General features: G+C 37.4%; 1 protein-coding gene across 1 annotated transcript in view; it reads right to left on the bottom strand.

The window, feature by feature from the left end:
- LOC150107627 (neprilysin-11-like) overlaps positions 1–21,922 on the bottom strand; it is a 190,674-nt gene that overhangs the window by 62,229 nt on the left and 106,523 nt on the right. Inside the window, exons 10-11 of the mRNA XM_090392140.1 lie at positions 19,948–20,028; positions 3,132–3,238 (exon numbers count right to left, since the gene is read on the bottom strand). Of these exons, the coding sequence (XP_090248266.1) occupies positions 3,132–3,238; positions 19,948–20,028 (188 nt within the window). The remainder of the gene's footprint in view (positions 1–3,131; positions 3,239–19,947; positions 20,029–21,922) is intronic.

Genomic DNA, 21,922 nt, shown 5'->3' with positions numbered 1-21,922 from the left:
GGAAATCTACAGATGAACAACCAAAAGAAAACCTGATCCAGAAAATAATCAAAAGGAAACTACATCTATTTGGCCATATATGTAGAATTAATGATGAGAGAAAATTAAAAACGTTGCTGTTTGAAATGATTGAAGGAAAGAATAAAAGAGGAAGACCAAACAGGGAATGGGGGCGATGACATTGTCAAATGGTGCGGAAACTCTATACACAAACTGAGTCATCTTGCACAAAATAGAATACAATGGAAGAATCATATCAAGATGGCATCAGACACCTACAGGCATTGGACCCATGATTATTATTATTATTATTATTACCACCACCGCAAGACCTCATGGAGTCAAAGACTCATCTGGGAAGTCTTTTTATCACACACACACAGCTCATCATACTGTGTTTTAAACACATTCAAACTTTTTGCAGACACCACATTCTCAGGCAAGGCATTCCAGTGATTCACAACTCTGCATGAAAAAACCTGCCTCTCACTTCCCTATTCACACCCTCTTTATACAGTTTCCAGGGGAGAACCTCTGGTTCTACCCTGATCTCCCACTATTCTCTGTAAAACTTCTCCAGCTTTGATCCTATAACAACCCCTTAACAACTTGTAGGTCTCTATCATATCTCCCCTCTTCCTCCTGTCAACCAGACTCTGCAAATTACATCTTCTGAATCTTTCTTCATACTCGACATTCCAGAGGTCAGAAACTACCTTAGTCAGTTGCCTTTGGACCCTTTCCAACATCTCTTCATCCTTATGAAAACCCAGTGACCAAATCTGGACACAATAGACCATGTGTGGTCTAATCAAAGCCTTATACCATGGAACAAGAAGCTCCCTACTTCTACATGTCGGTGTCCTCCACTTCATTCCCAGAAGCCTTTGTGTTGTCTTCACAATTTTGGCGATGTGTCCGCTAAATTTTAGATCCTCATCCACTATCACCTCCAGATCTCTTATTTCCTCTACCTCCAACAATATATTCTCACCAAGCATAAATTCTGCATCCCATCTTTGTTTTCTAAATTTTAAAACCTTACATTTTGCAACATTGAACTCACATCCCCATTTCCATGCCCAATCACTCAATCTATTCAAGTCTTCCTGTTAGGCGACAACAGCTTCACTACACTTCATGGTTCATCCCAACTTTGCATCATCTGCAAACCACTAAATATCTCCATCCAAATCTTCACCTATATCATTAATATACAAGTTAAACAGTAATGGACCTAAAACAGACCCTGAGGCACTCCACTAGTGACTTTCCTTTTCCTGGATATCGCTCCCCCCCATACACACCTTGTTGATACCTATCAGATAGCCAGTCTCCAATCCAATGCACCAATCTAATATCCAACCCCATCTGCTCCAGTTTGACTGTCAACCTATCATGAGGTACTCTATCAAGAGCATTTGCAAAATCCAAGTATATTACTGTGTATCCTTTTCCTCTGTCCAAGGAAGTAGTCATTTTATTGTAATAAGTAAGTAAATTACTAAAACATGACCTCCCTTTAGCAAATCCATCCTGTCCATCAAAGATAATATCATTGTTATCAACCCAACTCTGGATGCTAGTTCTCACAATCTTCTCCAACAACTTAACCACAACACCTGACACACAGATAGGCCTATAGTTTGATGCTTGAATTCGATCACCTCCTTTATGAAGTGGCACAATCTTGCCCCCCTTGCACTCCTTAGGAACTTGACCGAGTGGAAGACTCATATTAAAAAAAATATGTCAAGACAGGTGTCAACTCCCTTGCACATTCTTTTAGAATACATGGTGATATATTATCAAGTCCCATAGCCTTATTAACATCTAGTTTGCTCAACTCCCCCATACACCTCTTGCTCACTTACAATCAGGCTCTCTTCCCCATCCTCAACTGCTCTCAATTCCTCCATGAGGTCACATTCACAAGATTGAAAGATCTTTATGAACTGCTCATTAAGTATCTCCACCACACATTCTGCATCAGCTGTCTTTATACCATTTTCTCCTATCAATGTCATCCTTCCATAATTATTCTTTCTTTTGCTAACTACATATCGAAAGAACTCCTTAGGATTCTTTTTGGCTTCATTAGCCAACTGCTGTTCATACCTCTCTTTAGCTACTCTCACCAACCAAGTCACCCTCCTTGCCTGGTCTTTGTAGACCTCATTGTATTGGTTATTTCCACTTCTCTTATTCTGCCTCCATAATGCCCTTTTTCTCTGTATCGACCATCTCACACTCACCTTATTTAACCTTCTTACCCTTGGAATACATTTAGACATTGCATCTACGAAACATTTTTTGAAAATCCCCCAAGCTGCATTGATCTCTTTTCCAGCTAACTCCTCATTCCACGCTACACCCGCAAGCTGTCTCCTGAGCTCTTCATAATCACCCCCTCCCCTTGTAGTTCCACATATACCCTTTTCTCACAGAGGTCCTCGCACTGCTGGCAACCACCTAGGTAATCACCTCATGGTCACTCTCACCAATTGGTGGATGATTTGACACTTCATTTATAATTACATCCTCTGATGATTGTTTATGATCATTATTTATAAACCAAATGAATGAAACATAAAAGTTTCTAATGTTACCAAAGAGTTTATGAGAATAAATCTTTGGCATAAGAATAATTTGGGTTGCACTACTTAAAAGACAAGGACTTTGCCTAGGAGCCTCCCACATAATTGCCTTTTATTTGTGCACGGATTAGATTTCATAGGCATGATGGCTGTTTCAAACTATTGGTTCTCATCAGAGACTAGGTAGCAGAATTTCAAGAGGGGCAAAAAAAACTCCATTTAATACCACAGCAGTCCCATGTCAGAAAGTTATATTCTTCATAAATGAACTCTCAATAGGTGCATAAGTATAGTATAATACAAAAATATACAACCTAGAAGGTTTCAAAAGTCTAACAAATGCCATGCTACCACATATTATGTATTCCAGTTAGTTACCTATCATATCAATTTACTTATTTAAGTCTAAATCAATAAAGAGAAAAGATTTCTATTTCAATATTATTTTTTTAAATTACCGATATTTTAAGTAAATTTGTTTTAAGTGATACTAGCTTTATGAAGGATGAGGGACTGAAATAAAATGAATTATACCTGATAGAATTTCCTGAATGATTCATAGCAGGCTCTAACTTCTTATAGAATTCAAACTTTTTATACCTTAGGAGGTTATTTAAGAATGTATCCTCTATAACATCCAACTAGAATATGACATATAAAACAGCAAAAATGACTAAGTGCATAAAAGCTTCTAGATAAGCAAATAAAAAGGAATAGATGTAAAAAACAAAAGAATAAAGATGAGTGTACTATAAAACATTTATATTTGTGAAATTAGTATTATTTCCAGGCCTCCACAGAGTATCAACGCTTATCATAGAAGGCTAAACTACCTGTAGTCCAGAATACTTACTTATTTTAACTCATTCATCACATACTACTGTAATTATTATTATTATTAATAGTGGTAGTAGTAAACCAGACCTCCATGGAGTCAAGAAGTATTGCAGGAGGTTCCCACTGTCATAAACGAAGATCATCAAACCATGCCTTAAACTCACTTAACATTTCTGTACTCACCACACTCTCAGGCAATGCATTCCACTCACTAATTCACTGTTAATTTTTTATTTGCTTAGAGTTTCCAGGGATGACCTCTTAATCTTCCCCTGCCTCCCTGCGTTGTAATCTTGTTTCCCTACTAATCTTCACTGGATCCTTTCCAATATATCCTTGTCCCCCACCCACCTATAAAAATTACCATAGGTGACCAAATTCATGCTGAGTAATCCATATAAGTCTTCATACATAAGAACCATAACTTCTGCATGTCAGTGCCTATCATAACTCAATTTGAACATGTTCTATCTGTTGCATTCATCACCCACTAGAGTAAGGCATATCACTCATTCACCACTCTCTTTGCAAAACATGATCTTTTCATTCTCATACTCACATGACCCTTATACTGCTTCCAAAGAGAATCGCTTTTTCTCCCAATGAACAGTTCATAAATGATGTCATGCAGTAACTTAATTGAATTTACTATGCACTCTCATTATTATTATTTTTAAAAAATTCAAACTGACTACAAAAACTGAACATTAAAAATAGTAGCAATAATAATTGATATGAAGTGATAGTGATAATAGTTTGTATAATAAAATATTATTATTGGTAGTAGTATTAATATATATGACCTCGATGGAGTCAAAGCACTCATTGCAGGAGATCTGTATTCTCTCCTGCCAAAGGATCATCAAGCCGTGTCTTGAACCCGTTCACTGTTTCACACTCACCACACTTTCAGGTAATGCATTCCACTCGCTGATCACTCTCCACATAAAAACCTTGCATCTCACTCCCCTACTCACATTTTCCTTATACCATGGATGGACTTTACTTCAACTTCTGCCTCCCACTACTCTATGAAATATCTTCTCAACATTAATCTGGTAACAACCTCTCACCAACCTATATCTTGATCATATCCTCTATTCACAAGGCACTGTAAACTGCATTCCCTCAATTTCTCCTAATATATCATTCCACAGACCTAAGCTAACTTAGTAAACCTTCTCCAATATATTCTATCCACTTGAAAGTCAGGCAACCAAATCTGTGCACAGTAGTCTCTATGTGGTCTGATCAAAGCCTTATATAGAGGAATCATAACGTTTTTGTGTCTGCATGCCAATGTCTTCCTCATTATTTCCATAATCTGTTGGGACTTTCTTACAGTTTTAGTAATGTGAACCTCAAACTTCAAGTCTCTCTCCACTATCACTATCACTCCACTATCTGGTTATGGTAAGGGAGAGATTGGTGAGAGATAGGATACAAAAATGAGTTGATATGATAACAATGATAATCTTAGGACTTTTCAGCATGGGTTTGTTACAGGCAAGTCATCTTTTACAAACTTGCTTATGTGCTTTAACAAGCAGTGGTGCACTCAGAGGGGGTGTGGGTCAAGGGGCCCTGTCCCCCAAATAAAAAGGAAAAAAACACTTCCAAAAATCTTTTCCTAATTAAAATTATTATTTTTTATTTATGTTGTGTCATGTCTTCAATTTCTATACTACTTATGAATTAGCGATCATTGCAGATGCTCAGTCATAGGTTATATGCAATGCATAGCATGTATTCTCAAATCATCTACTCAACTCACCCCCCCCCCCAAGATTAAATCCTGAGTGCGCTACTGTTAACAAGATGAGAAGTGTATTGGACAAGGAGATGTATATACAGTGGTATACTTAGATTTTGCAAAGGCTTTTGATAGACTGCCACACCACAAGCTGATCACTAAACTGAAGCAGATGGGGTTGGATGATAGACCAGTGAGTTCGATAGGTAAATTGCTATCAGACATTGTGTATGGGGGGATACTGTCTCGAAAGAGGGAAAGTCACTAGTGGTGTGTTGCAGAGGTCAGTTTTGGGACCTCTGCAGCACAGTGGTGTGCTGCTTATTTAATTTGTACATTAATGATATTGGGATAGGTTAACTGGTGATATACAACTGTTTACATACAATGCAAAACTGGAGAGGGTGATGAGGAATCAAGGAAATGTTGTGGCCTTACAGGAGGACTTGAATAGACTGTATAAGTGGGTACCAGTATGGAACTGTCAATTCAATATTGTGAAGTGTAAGGGTCTGAAATTTGGTAGACAATAATGGGATGCAAAGTATTTGCTTGTTGAGGAAATTTTGGAAGAAGTTGAAGAGATAAGAAATGTTGGAGTGGTGGGGAGGCAAGGATATCTGAAGTTCAGAAGTCACATTGCACAAGTTGTGAAGACATCACATCAGATCATCACAACGATGCAAAGGACCTTAACTTGTATGGCGTGGTTGGCTGAGTAGTTAGCATATCTGCTCTCAAACCAAAAGGCCGCAGGTTTGAATCCTGCTGTGGGTATGGATGTTTGTAATTGTCTGTGAAAATACCAGTGGTGGTCGGCAGTAGATGCTGTTGGTGTAGATGATGATGGTAGCTGCAGTTGGTGCATTGATGGAGACAGAAAGTTGTAGAGTAGATGCTCTCCCTTGATGAGTCTTTGGACTCCCTGGAGGTGTTACATAATAATAATAATAAAAGAAATGCATTGCCTGACAATGTGGTGACTGCAGTTACGTTGAATGAGTTTTAAAGCATGGTTTGATGAGCATATGTGCGACCGTGTTTTTGGTTGCACATATGCTCATCAAACCGTGCTTTAAACATATGCTCATTCCCTAAATCTAGCATTATTAATGTATTGCAAAATACATATGCAATATGTATTTTGACTCCATGGAGATTTTACATTAATAATAATAATAGTAATATGAAGCTAGTAGCATGGATGTAGGGGGCATGGCTGATGGATACCAGAGAATAGTATATGGTGCAATGCAATCAAGGAGAATGAGGGTGGTTCTATACTAAGGCCAATTTAATTTAATTTAATTTGTTTATCAATGATAGGGAAAGATTTAAGGGGGGGGGGGGTAGGATATTCAGTTGTTTGCTGATGATTGAAAACTGGAGAGGGCAATGGTTGATAAAGGTGATGTAGATATCCTGCAGGTTAATTCAAATAAATTGGCATTTTGGGAAAAGGATAATTATTGTCAATTTAATGCTGCAAAATGTATGGTAATGCATTTGGGATTGAAAAGGTTATATACTGTGTATGACATTAATGGCAGGATTGCAAGAAATTGATGAGACTAGGGACTTGGGGATAATGGTGGGCAGAGAGTTGAAGTTCAGAGGGGCATATTGCAAAAGTCAGTAAAATATCTCAAAGGATTACTTGGATGTTTAAAAATGCACCAGCAAGTAAAAATAGGGATGTTATTATCCCTCTTTATAAGACTATGATTCAGGCACATCTTGAGTAATGTGCACAAATTTGGTCATGTGCATTTCTTGGGAAACAGGAAATCGTAGAGAGGATTCTGAGACAAGTGATGACATGTCTGTGTTAACAGGCAGAAAATAAGGGACATGATAGAAACTTATAAGATATTACAGGGGTTTAATAAAATTGACAGAAAGGAAAATTTTCAATATAGAACAAGGGTCATCTGCAAAAGTTGCATAAAAGTGTGGTTAGTAAGGGTGCATGGACTAAATTTTTTGTGTGGAGAGTGGTGAATGAGTGGAATCAACTGTCAGAATTAGTTGTGAGTGCTTCGTCGGTAAATGAGTGTAAGGAGAGGTATGATAAGTTTTGTGTGTATAATAGTTAATGCGAGTCTCTCAGAATGAGTCTCTTTACTTCATCGAGATACCGTGTAATAACAATCCACACAGTAGTCTGCACAATAGTCCAAATGTGGTCATATCAAATTCTTATAGTGATAATGAATTCCTTATCCATATCAGCTATTTCTTAACATTCAAGTGATACGCTGAGCTATTTTACTCCACATTTTGCAATATGTTATTTACCATATGAATTTGCTCTCTCTCTCTCTCTCTCTCTCTGTCACTCTCTCTTTATTCATTGTCACCCCCTAAATCTAGCATTATTAATGTATTGCATAACTGTAAAAGGGCTGCAAGAGACAAAGATCACCTGAATGCAAGAAACACACTTAAGGATAAGGAATGCATTATAACTCTTTATAAAGATTTGATACAACCACATCTGGACTATTGCATACAGATCTGATTACCTGGTTTACTTAGATGGTAATTGTCACTCATGTTGACGTTTAACAGAGGAAACAAGTCCAGAGATAACAGTTACTTCTGTGGCTGTGATGATGGAAACTTGCTGAAGGTCTCAAAATAACAGTCTCCTGCATTTTAGGTAAAGTAAGACAGCTGAATTTATTCAGATTTGGTGGAATGTTATAATGCTGTGGTAAATTCTAGAAAAAATCTCTACAATTTATATTTGTTCCTGTATAAAACCTACTTACACTGGAAAGCACACACACACATCACCTGTTGCATCATCACCCTTGCCAGCAATATGGTGGTATCAAATCAAAACCTTAAGTAATCAAGCTGTAAACATTTGCTCAGAACACACCAGTCTATCCACATAAACCAATCATATCTACAACACTTTTTTAGCCAGTAGCATTCACCTTAAAAAAATCAACTCAACACTGTGTCCCCCCCCACTAAAAAAAAATCCAGTACACAAAAATTCATTTGCAACACTGAACTCGGAAAAAATCTGCAAGAAAACAATACCTCATAATTCAAGCCTTACCTACTAATTTTAAGTATACCTTCAATTATTAGGTATGCCTTCACACCATAGCTAAATGTATTATTATTATTATGATCATGATCATCATCATCATCATTAAACCAGACTTCCCTGGAGTCAAAAGCATCGTTTGGAGGTACAGACTGGCACACACAAAGCACATCAAACTGTGTATAAACTAATTCAGCATGTCTGCATTCAACCCACACTCTCAGACATTGCATTCCACTCACCAACCACTCTCCATGCAAAGAACCTACTTCTCCCTTCTTTGCTCACACCCACCTTATACAGTTTCCAAGAAGGCCTCTTGTTCGACCCTCCCTCCCAATCTATGAAACATTTCTTCCAAATTAACCTGGTAACAACTGACCAACTTATATGTCTCAATCATTTTCCCCAATTCTCCTATTCACAAGGATTTGCAAATTACATTCCCTCAATCTATCTTCATACTCCACATTCCAAAGACCAGTCAGTTACCACCGATAGTGATTTTTTTATGTGATTTCCACTCTTGAAAGGTGGTAAGCATAGAGTACACAGCACCATGAGCAAACTAAGATTTTTTTCTATTTTTTAATTTTATAATTTTTTATATTTATTTCTACACAGTCTGGAAGCCCTGCTCTAAGAGACCCAAACATGGAAATTTTTCAAGCCATTTCAAGTCTTCAATAAGCAACACAGTGGTCTCGCACAGGGCAATGTAGTTCATCTCCCACCTCAAATCTTCTCTTGACCACTACTAATATATTCTCATCACCATGAAAACCAAGTGACCAAATCTGTGCACAATAATCCATATAATGTCTGATTAAGGCCTTATACAAAGGAACCATAGCCTCTTTATTTCTGCATGTCAAGGTCCTGCACATCATTTCCAAAATCTGATGTGATGACTTCACAACTTGTGCAATATAATCCCTGAACTTCAGATACTTGTCTGCCATCACTACTAAATCTCTCATCTTCTCTACCTCCTTCAAAATGTCCCCCCCCACTACCACCGATTATATACTTTACATACTATCATTGCTTACCATTTCAAAACTATACACTTTGCAACACTGAACCGATAGTTCTCACTTGCTCACTCATACAATCTATTCAAGTCCTCTTGTAAGGCCACAACATCTGCTTGAGTTGTCACTGTTTGTCCCAAATTTGCAGCATCTGCAGTCAGCTGCATATCTTCAATTAAATCCATCCCGATATCATTAATATACAAGCTGGATTACAATGGCCCTAAAACAGACGCCTGCAGCAAATTACTATCGACTTTCCTCTTTCAAGATACTGATATCCCCCCATATACAACTTGCCAATATCTATCTGACAGGTATTCAGATCTAACACACTAATCTAGTATCCAATCTCATCCATTCCAATTTAGTCACTGGCTTGGTATGTGACAATCTATCATATGTCTTTGCAAAATCTAAGTACACCACTTTATATACATTTTCCCTGTCAAATGCATTTGCCAACTTGTTCTAGTACATAAGCAAATTTGCAAAACATGATTTCTCTTTAACAAATTCAAAATGACAATTAGAGAGTATACTGCTGTTGTCAACTTATTTCTAAATCCTGGCACCTATTAACCTCTCCAGTACCTTAATTCAGATGTTCCAAAATTTTGTGGTTAACAGCATCCCTAGGCCAAATGAAATATTATTATTATTATTACTATTATATAATAATATTATATTATAATTATATATAAATTGCTACTGAACATTTAAAAGACACAGTAATTCAACTATCCAGTCGGTACATTGATTACCACAAAAAAGGAAAAGAGCCCCCCCCCCGTCATGGTGTGACTCACTGACATCCCAACAGAAGTTAACCTCATAAAAGCTAGCAGGATTAAAAAACCAGTAGTCAAGAATCTGAATGTAACTCAAGACAGTACCCCAAGTATATTGGGGGTACTGTCTTGTATTGTCCGAATACTTAATACCATATTTTTAGAAACTATTCTACCATACAAGGAAAGTAAAAACAGAAAAAAATTATCAGTTTATATGGATAAGAGACAGCAAAATATTCCTTAAAAAGACACAAGATGCAAAGCCAATCCAAATAAAATCCATAGAAGACCTCAACAGGCTGCCATATTAAAAGGAATATTGACGAGTCGTAAAGAAGGGAACAACATACCAACCTACATGAATGCAGACCACCAAGCAGATGTAATCACCCTGGAACATAACAATTGCCACATTCTGAAATCAATAACAGAATGGAGACAAGTGACTATCCCCCCCAAAAAAAGGACTATCCATTCTCCACATCAACATCAGGAGCATTAAAAAGTACTGGCTGACCCTGCAAGCTTATCTGAAGGAAGATATATTATTATTATTATTATTATTATTAGACACCTCTAGGGAGTCCAAAGACTCATCGAGGGAGGACACCTGCTCCACAACTCTTCCTCCTCCACCAACTGACCGCAACTACACCAATGCCATCTACTGCCGACCACCACTAGTATTTCCAAAGACAATCACAAACATCCATGCCCAAGGTGGGATTCAAACCTGCAGCCTTTTGGCTAGAGAGTGGATACGCTAACCACTCGGCCAGCAGGCTGGCCATATAGAAAACATAGACATTTTAATACTGACAGAAGTATCTATAACAAACAAAGAGGCAGCCATCTACCAAATGCCAAACTTTCAACAACACAAACACTGCAGATAAAATAAACGAGGTGGCGGTATAATAATATTTACCAAACATAAATTAGAAGTAATAGAAATAAACTATAAATTAGAATTTTCAGAAAACATATGCATTGAAATTAAAAACATCAAACAAGAGAACTCCTTGATATTAAATGCAATATACAGACCACCCAATTTAAGCACTACAAAATTTCTAGATGAATTAAACAGATAGCTTTCAGCCACAGAACAAGGCACCTCAGAATACTCGATAATAATAGGTGACAAGAATATAAACATGAGGAACATAAATAACAACACAGAACAATACCTAGACCTCTTATCAGCATATAACATAACCCCATCCATACAGTCATATACACGAGAAGAGATAGTCGAAAATACAATCATCTCATCCTGTATTGACCACATAAATATACGGGGGTCCCCTCCAAACAGCTGCACAGCAGCCGTCATAACGTGCAAACTGGCAGACCATTATATCGCTGCATTACAGTTACACACTAAACCAAAACCTTTAAAACTCACTGAGACTACAAAGCAGCATAATAGCATCCTAAATGAAACAATAGTAAACGATGAAATCAGAAAAACAGACTGGATGCAGATAGCATCTATAGATTCTGCTGATGCTATATATAATAATCTTAAACTTACATTTAATAAAATATATAACAAAGCATTAACAAAAATAAAAATATGTTCCCAAAGTAGACAGAATCCATGGATAACAGACAACATATTAATAGACTTGCAAAGAAAAGATTCCCTGTGGAAACAACTTAAGAAGTCACCTAACAATACCATTCTACAAGCTGAATACAAAAGAAAACGGAATCGCTTAATTTCCTTTCGTACCAGGTTTTTGTGCGGTGTAAAGAGCAGGTGCTTTTCTAGTTGATTTGGTGTAAGGTGTTGAGTGCATGGTCTGAGAGGCCTACTTCACCATAATGGTTATATTTAATGTGTCTTAATATTTAATGTTGCCTGAAGAAATAACACATTAGACACATTAAATATAACCATTATGGTGAAGCAGGCCTCTCAGACCACGCATTCAACACCTCACACCAAATCAACTGGAAAAGTACCTGCTCTTTACACTGCACAAAAACCTGGTACGAAAGGAAATTTAAGGAATCCTCCAAAATCCTGATAAACCACCCAAATATCAACAACAAAGATGGCATGAAAATTCCAAGGATCTGGATGGCACACATTCTGTCCACCTAAAATGTAAGATCCAGCATACGTCAGGACTCTAGCCAATCCTTGGCTAGTATTAGAAACCATTCCATACCAACTGGCTGGAATGATGTTAATATATGTATATAGTAGACAACACTAATAATAGGCCTCTAGCACTGATGTATAATTTTTTATTTTTATTTTATTTTATTTTATTTTTTTTTCCACCAGAGGTCAGGCCAACAATTGTTGTAGCGGTTGGTCAGTGTCTTTAACAAACCAATTTGATTGTAGTATAGCTTGTTGCCTGTGTATAGTTGTATGCTCCAGAAGATGACCTTGACATAAAGGTCGAAATGTCAAATGTAGATTTTAGTTATATTAAACTAAAGTTTTTATTCAAACACGGTAGTTGTCTCCATAATTTTCAAAAATGCATTATTCTATCTTTCATAGGTTTGTACCCTGGCATACACTCCTCTTCTTTTGTGATGAAAGTTCTTTTGGGTATTTGCTTCCAGAACAACCCAGTTTCGTCACAATTAAACATTTGTTCTGGCTTGTATCCATGAATTATGGTCCACTCCTGAAATTCTCTAACAAACTTCTCAGCCTTTGGATTACACTATGGATCCCTGACCTTCTCTTGAACTTTTCAAACCATCCTCTGCTTCCTTTCAATTCTTCCTCTGCTGTGCTGTGACCTGCCACATTTTTCTTCAAATTTTCATAAATTTGAAGAAACCACTCGGCCAGCCAGGCCTGCTGGCCGAGTGGTTAGCGTATCCGCTTTCCAGCCGAGAGGCTGCGGGTTCAAATCCCGCCGTGGGCATGGATGTTTGTGATTGTCAGTGAAAATACTAGTGGTGGTGATTGGCGGTAGATGGCATTGGTGTGGATGATGAAAGTAGTTGCAGTTTGTTGTAGTTGGTGGATTGAGTGGTGGAGACAGAGAGCTGTAGAGTAGACATCCTCTCTCAATGAGTCCTTTGAACTCCTTGGAGGTGTCACATAATGATAATAATAATAAATTGTTGGAATAAGTGAGACATGGTTTGGATAAGCATAATATTCTAATAGGAATATAAATGAAATGATATTATGTTATTTTGTGTGAGGACAGAAAAACACAAGAGGGAAGGGAGAATCCTGTTGATTATAGCAGGGGATTTACATCTGCACAAATTGGAGATGCAAGAGAGAAATATTGACAATGGTTTTGAGGCAGTATGGTATGAAGTGGAGATTGATAGGAAGAAATATTTAGTTGCATGTTGTTATAGGCCAAGGAATAACTTGGGTTAGTGGCCAAGGGAAGGGTGATCGTTATGGCTGATTTTAATTATGTTAATATAGATTGGAATAAAGATATAGCATTTGGGAATAAGGAAATTAATTTCTTGAGTACATGACAGATATCAGTCTTAGGTAGAATGTAAGGGAAGTCATGTAATGAGCGAGCGCTTTAGAACTGATTATTTCATTGGAAGATGTGAGATGGGTGTGTAATGTTTCCTGACAGTTGGTGAGGGTGACCAAAAGGTAATTGCGTAGTTGATGGTCAGCCACACAAAGACTTCTGTGAGGAAAGGATATAAGTAGAAGGATATAAATGCTGTTTGGTAATACCAAGAGATATTTAACAATGTGTGAATATATCCTGAAGGTCACAAAGCTGAATAAGGTAAGTGTGAAATGGATGTATCAAGGAATTAAGCATGAAATCTGGAAGATGATACTGTGGAGGCAGCATAAAATAAATTATGGTAATAATCAGTTACATGAAGAGCATAAACAGCAGGCCAGGAAGGTGACTCACTTGATAACGTCAGCAAAAGTGCAGTATGAGTACAGCTTAGCAAATCAGGCCAAGAAAAATCAGTTTCCCCAATATATGGCAAGTAGAAAGAAGAAGAATGGTTGTGGTAAGATGACGTGAATGGATGAAGATGGTGGATCCCCAATAACTGCTGCAGATGACATAGTTGAAGTATCCAGGAAACAGTTTGTCAAAGTGTTTCATTCTCATCAATAGGATATCATGAGAAGCTCAAGTATAGAGGAAATGGGAGAGGATGATTACTTGTGAGCAAGCGGGAAGTATATGAGAAATTAAGTAAGCTTGATGTCAATAGGGCAATACAATTTGATGACATATCACCACGTCTTAATTTAATGTTCCAGAGATTTAGCACCAGCCATGGCATACTTCTTTAATAAGTCTTGTAACAGCACAGGTCTCAGGGGAATGGAAAAAATGTAAAATTGTTCCACTTCAGAAAGGTGGTGATAAGGCTGCGACTGCAAATTACAGGCCAATCTGTATATGGTTATTCAAGAACCACTACCATATACAGGCCAATCTGTATATGGTAGTGGTTCTTGAATGGCTACTAAGCTTTTAGGACAAGTTTAGTAGGACAAAGCTTTTACTAAGCTTTCTGCTTATTTAGTAGTTTGGACCTAACTACTTAATAAATGGGATGGTTAGGTATTTGGAAATACACCCTCTGTCCAAAAAGAAACCAAACTTTTTGAAAATAGAAGAAACTAGTGGCACCACCTGTATAACTTTTTGTTGTCGAAAGCGGCAACCTTCATTAGTATTGTGTCAACTGTTTATGACATTTATTTCATTAGAAGCCGAGTTATAGTGCCAAGAGTGACAGTGTGTTTTGACAAACGGTCGGAAAATGAGTTTCAAACAGAGAGGTGCGATTGACTTTTGTGTTAAACTTGGTAAAGGTTTTACCAAAATGCATCAAATGCTTCAAAAAGCATATGGTGATGAATGCTTATCCAGTACTCAAGTTTACGAGTGATTTAAGCAATTTCAAAGTGGTCATGAGACGCTTGAGGACGATGAAAAGCCAGGCCATCGAAAAACTGGACTGAGCAAAGTTAACATCCAAAAAGTGCATGATTTCATCAAAAAAAAACAACAAAATCGTCCATGAGATTGATTGGAGAAGAATTGGGGATTCCAATCAACTGTGTACAACATTTTGAGTGAGAGTTTGGGCCTTCGTAAATTGAATTCGCGATTTGTTCCCCGCAAGTTGACCGATGACCAAAAAATGTATCGAATTGTACACTGAAAAGAAAAAAAGTCACTTGGAGAAGTCAAAAGTAAAGACAATGCAGATTTGCCATAAAGATTTTCCATGTACCATAAAGATAATGCCCTTGGAATCTATGATTCCAAGGGCATTACAACAGAATTCATTCCTCCTGACCAAACGGTCAATGGTGAGTTTTATCTTGAAGTTTTGAAGTGATTGATAGCGAGAATTCGTTGCGTGCAGCATGAATATCGTGATGCAGGCAGCTGGTCACTTTTGCACGATAATGCACCATCTCATCGTTCGAACATTGTGAGACAGTTTTTGAGCAAAAACCAAGTTTGTGTGTTGGATCGCCCACTGTATTCACCTGATTTAGCACCCTGTGATTTCTTTCTCTTTCCCCAACTTCATTTGCCAATGAATGGAAAGTGATCAGCAGTTGTTAAGATATTAGAGAAAGTAGTGAGGGTTCGTATACAGCATTGGTCAGATGAGAGTGGTGTTATCCGTGAGAGTCAACATGGATTTGTGAAGGGGCGCTCTTGTTTTAGCAATATGCTAGCCTTTTATAACAAAGTTACAAGAGTATTCATCATCATCATACGTATCAAGGATTTAGGCCTAGTATGGCCTGTTCCGGCCTTAGAAGTCATCGTCGAATCGTTTAAGAGGACGTCCTGGTTTTCTTTTTCCTAATGGCTACAAGAGTATTAGATGAGGGAAAGGCATATACTGCCATTTTCTTAGACTTAGCGAAAGCATTTGACAGGGTGCCACATGATAAGCTGATATTTAAGTTGCAGCACATGGATCTGAATGTCAGATTGGTCAACTAAATTCAGGATTGGCTGTCCAACAGTATCAGAGAGTTGTGTATGATGGGACAGTTTCAAGGAGGCAGAGGGTTACAAGTGGGTCCCACAGGGCTCAGTGCTGGGACCTATATTGTTTAACCTTTATATCAATGACATTGTCAGTGGATTGCAAGGGGATATTCAGTTGTTTGTAGATGATACGAAGCTGGGAAGGATTATTAGTAATAGTGCAGATGTGGTAGCCCTGCAAGAGGATTTGAATAAGCTAGATAGATGGATAAATGAATGGGGGTATCGGTTTAATGCAGCAGAATGTAAGGTCTTGAAGTTTGGGAAACATCGATGGGATGCTGCATACTCTATGGGAGGAGTTATACTGGAGGAAGTAGGGGAGACAAGAGATCTGGGGGTTGATGATTGATAGAAACCTGAAATTTAGGGGACATATTGCAAAGGTAGTGAAGGTAACACAAAGGATTGCTGCAATAATGAGAAGAACACAGACCTGCAGAGATAAAAGGGTTATCATTCCGTTGTATAAGTCTCTGATCAGACCACACGTAGACTATTGTTCTCAGATTTGGTCCCCCAGGATTTGAAGGGGATAAATTAACTGTGGAAAAGATACAAAGACAGATGACAAAGATGGTCTCAGGACTGTACAAGGATAGTTATGAGAATCAGCTGAGGGAATGTGGACTGCAGAGTTTGGCGGATAGAAGAAGGAGAGGTGATATGATTGAGACTTTTAAACTGTTGAGAGGTGGTTACAGGGTTGACACTAGGGGGTTCTTTGACTTGGTTGAACAGCGGGAAGGAGTGATGACAAGAGGCCATCCCTGGAAGTTACGAAAGGAAACTATTTGCAAGAGGGTGAGGAGTGGTTTCTTTGTATGGAGGGTGGTTGAACCATGGAATGCATTACCTGATGGAGTGGTGAGAGCAAGAACGGTGAATGAGTTTAAGGAGTGGTATGATAGACTTTGTGTTTCTCAGGGGGGTCTTGATAGACTTTGTGTTTCTTAGAAAGGACCACCCACAATGAGTCTTTTGACGCCATGGAGGCCTAAATAATAATAATAATAATACGACACCATTGAAAACGTTCGAGCGGCTGTAATCATGACCCTCAACAGTATTCCAAAAACTGATATAAAAAACTCATTTAACGAATTAACTGACCGTGCCAAATGCTGTATCGAAGCTGAGAGTATATTGATTGAAATTAATGATTTGAACAATTATAATTTGCCTGTGTTTTATTTTCTATCAAAAGTTCAGTTTCTTTTTGCACAGAGGGTGTATAAGATAGTATTCTTATGGTTAGATATATCAGGAATGGGAACTATAAGGTGGGTGATTATGAGAAGTGCCGTAGTCAACTATCATCAATACATTGGGTTGATAAGTTGTGCAGAAAAGATGTTGAGAGTACATGGAAAATGATACTGACACAAGCAAAGCATAACTGCATACCAAGAGTTAAGTGAATAAATAGAGTGGGAGTGAGATGGATAAACAGTGAAATCAAGTAAGCAGTATGGGAAAATAAGTTGTTATGGAGGATGAGGAGACACAAGACAGTTTGTAGTAAACAGATGAAGAATATAAATTGCAGGCCAAAAAAGTGACAAGAATGGTGAAAAAGAAAAAGATAATCCAAGAGTTTTTCTGTTGTGTAGCAAGCAAGAGATAAAATAATTGTGGCAGGTTAACAGTGGTGGATAATTATAGTAGCAGAGTAACCATAGCAACTGATCTAGGTGGAATTATTTAATGAACACTTCATCAGTGTATATCATAATGGTGTGATTAATGCTGTGCAACATGTAGAATGGAGGATAGTATTAACAGAATTAAAGGTGAATGAATCAGAAGTGTATCAAGTGTTGCTTGGGGATGTTAATAAGGCAGTGGGAATGGATGAAATATCACCATACATTTTTAAGGAATATGCAAAAGAGTTAGCCATGCTCTTGACCTAGTTATTTATGAAAGTCTTGCAGTGCGGAAAACGAATGGAAAGTAGTGGAAAATAGTACCTCTAGATGTGCCTTCACATTAAACTTCAAATGAGTATGTAAATAGTGGTTAGTCTTCTGTCTGCATGTTGAGTCTTCTATCTCCATGGAGATGGTAGTGTAATAATAGTACCAAATTCATACAGGCATGTAATTTGAAATTCCTCTAATAAAAAGGATTTAATAATCTCTTTTGTTTTAAACAGAGGCAGCAAAAGATTCCATCCTTTTATATAATGCTTAATGAAAATATCATTAGATTAGGTAAAATGCCAAATAACATTTTCATTGAACATTCTAAACTTATTAGTAATATAAAGACAGAGTGGATACAGTAGTGAGAATGCTGTTTAATTCCTTTGAGGTTTACAATAATAATTTATTTGCTCAATTAATCCAAAGAGATCCTCTAATCCTTCATTATTCTATGATGATGTTTGCATTTTACTGTATTTGGATAATCAGTATAATCACCATTCTTCTTTTATATGCTACACATGAGGGGATACCCCCAAAAAAAAAAAAAAAAAAAAAGCGGTATCTTAACTTGGTGCATGGACATTTTCTAGTTATAGATAATGCCACCAGGCATTGTGAGTGTGCAGTTTTCCATGCCAGTCTTGCAAGTGGTGTCATCTTGTGTGAACTAGTTTGATGTTCTGGCTGCTTTTTGTTAGTACTTACAAGCAAGTTTGGTGATTTTTTAATGGCTGAACAAAAAACAGAGAGTGTGTGTGTGTGAAATTTTGTTTCTTTTGGGTAAAACTGCAGGTGAAACTATTGTTATGCTTCAGTAAGCCTTTAAGGAAGATGTTTTACATTAAATGCAGGTCTACAAGTGGTTTTCCCATTTCAAAAATGGGGACATATCAGTTGAAGATCAATGACGATCTGGACAACCTTCAACAAACATATGGTGAAAACATCGAAAAGGTTTGCCAGGCAATCAATGAAGATCACTGAAAGACCATTGAGCAAGTTTTTTCTGAAGAGAAAAATTTGTCACCGAGTTCGTGCCAGCGAATTTTAACACAGGATTTACAAATGAAATGTGGGTCTGCTAAATTTGTGCCTCGTTTGCTCACAGAGGATCAATAAAATTGTGAGGGAGCAAATTCTTAATGACCAGAACTTTCTTTCAAAAGTTGTGACCAGGGATGAGTCTTGTTGCTATGGTTATGATCCAGAAACAAAACAAGCATCAAGCTGATAAAACATGCAAATTCGCTGAGACCCAAGAATGCATGTCAAGTTAGATCAAACATCAAGACAATGTTGATTTGTTTTTTTGATGTGAATAGAATTGCATACAAAGAATTTATTCCTCCTAGACAGACAGTGAACCAACATTATCTCAGCCTTTTGAGAAGACTGCATGATAGAATGTGACAAAAACAGCAAGAAATGTGGAGTAGCAGAGATTGGTTGCTGCATCACAACAATGACACAGTCCACATGGCCTCGTCTGCCCAACAGTTCTTGACAAAAAACATGGCAGTTGTACCTCACTCTCCTGATCTCTCTCTCTTCATGTGACTTTTTTTTTATTTCCATAGATTAAGAAACCCATGAAAGAGCAGTAATTTGTTGATGTGGACAAAGTGAAAGAAAAGTTGCTGAAGGCCATAAACAGTATTCCAGTTGAACAATTCCAGAACTGTTTCCAGCATTGGAAAAAAACATTGGGACAAGAGCATTGACTTACATGGAGAGTACTCTGAAGGAGACTAGAATATGGTATTATAAACTTTAATAAATTATTCTTTTTAAAAATAATTCCGGTTAATTTTGGATACCCACTCATATACAACAAAAAAACCTGTGTGTGTGTGTGTGTGTGTGTGTGTGTGTGTGTGTGTGTGTGTGTGTGTGTGTGTGTGTGTGTGTGTGTATACTTACTCTTAAATAATACTTATCAAGATCTTCATATTCAGGAAGAAGCAGATTCATATAGGCAGAAACAAATTTCATTCTTCTTACCTACAAGAAACTGTATATCAGAATATATCATTAAACATTTTAGGTATACAGGAACAATAAAGGCAGGATATACATTTCAGGATATACATTTATGTTGAGATGATGTGTATCCTGATTATGTGTATCTTGATTGCAGCATGCTAATCAATTTTCCCAGTATAAGTGTAATATAGTTCTAGCACAATTATTTACACACACACACACACACACACACACACACACACACACACACACACACACACACACACACACACACACACACACACACACACACACACACACAAGAGTGAGCTTTCTTAAGGGCAGATACATGCATAGATCTGAAATTTAAGGAAGATATTGCAATAATTGTAAGATGAACAGTAGACTGTGGCTAGTAAGGAAAACACTGACAGATAGCAATAAGGAGGTTAATGTGCTACTTACAAAACCTGGATTACAGATATTTATATTAATATGTACAGATTTGATCACTTTTTTGATTTGAAAAATTGATTAAGATGAGGCAGGAGATGAAATGTATGCGAAGTGAAATTAAGAGAATTCAAGATATGTATGGAGGAGTGAAAATGATGAAAACAAATGATATCAGTTTGAAAGTGGTGACAAGCAGTGTTGTATGGGGGGGGTATTCAATTATTAGAGGTGTGGTGAAAGAGAAGATGTATAATGTTCATTTTCTTGGAGGAAAATGAACAGAGTGATTGAGGCACTGGATATGAGGAGTAAGTGAACAAAAGCGTTGGTAGTGGTAATAAGGACAAATGACTTGACTGGGAACAAGGAATATGTAAGATTGGATATCAGGAGGTTGTTGAGAAAGATAAAAGATGATAGTGTAATAGGAAAGGTAGTAGTTTCCCAGGTATGACACTGATAAAATGAAGCAGAGCAAAGATTGTGAATGATATGTTAGCGGAAATGTGTGAAGAGAAAGGAGTGCAGTTTGTTAATGCGTTTGAGTTTGAAGGCCAAATTAAACTGTATAAGAGTGATGGACTGCATTTGAATGGTTTTAGTGTTAGTCATTTGGAGAGACTGGTGCTGCTGCTGGAAGGCAGAGGAAATGGGTGCAGATAATGAATCTGATCAAGCAAGAAGCAATGTGAAAAAACAGGAGAATGAGAAAGGAGAGATTGAAGTGGTGGTTATGAAGGAAGAAGTGGGTAGCATGAGTATAGAGAATGCGAAACAAGTGTGCAAGAGAAACAGGGAAATGTGGAGGCTCAGGGTGGACAGGGGAACACAGCATAAAAAAAGGTTGATGCTCCAAGAAGATTGAATGTGTATTTAGACAAAAAAGGGTAGGAGATGACCTGGGATCAAGGGAAAATAGGGGTATGTGAAGAAGGTTCTAAGATGAATAAGGAGAAAAAGAAATGGCTCGAGATAAGCATGGAGATGTCACATCTAATAAGTGGTATCAGTAAAACTTGCTACAGATCCAGGAATGAGCTCTTATGTTTGTATACAAATGCTAGAAGTGTAATATAGAAGGCAAACAAAATGGTTGCATTAATTGAGTCTGTTTACCCAAAAATTGTTGGAATAAGTGAGACATGGTTGGATGAGGATGACATCCTGATAGGAATAGAAATGGAAGGCTATAACGTGTTTTGTGAGGATAGAAAGGGTAAAAAGGGAGGGGGGGATGCTATTGATGATAGAGAAAGAGTTATGTCCATAGAAAGTACAGATGCAAGAGGGGAAATAGCAGCAGTGGTTGTTTTGAGGCAGTATGGTGTGAGATAGAGGTGAATAGAATAAATACCAGTTGGATGTTGTTATAGACCTGTTAATGCAAATAGTAGTGACCATGAATTTTATTATGAAATTAGTCAAGCAAATAAGCAAAGGGTGATCATTATGGGTGATTTTAATTATGGCAATATAG

The sequence above is a fragment of the Typopeltis vanoorti genome, chromosome 4 (genome assembly GCF_054136105.1).
Source record: "Typopeltis vanoorti isolate ZY-2024b chromosome 4, IOZ_Tvanoo_1.0, whole genome shotgun sequence".
Classification (NCBI taxonomy): Eukaryota; Metazoa; Arthropoda; class Arachnida; order Uropygi; family Thelyphonidae; genus Typopeltis; species Typopeltis vanoorti.
The sequence above is the reverse complement of the archived record's forward strand: the minus strand, read 5'-3'. Positions and strand labels throughout refer to the sequence as shown.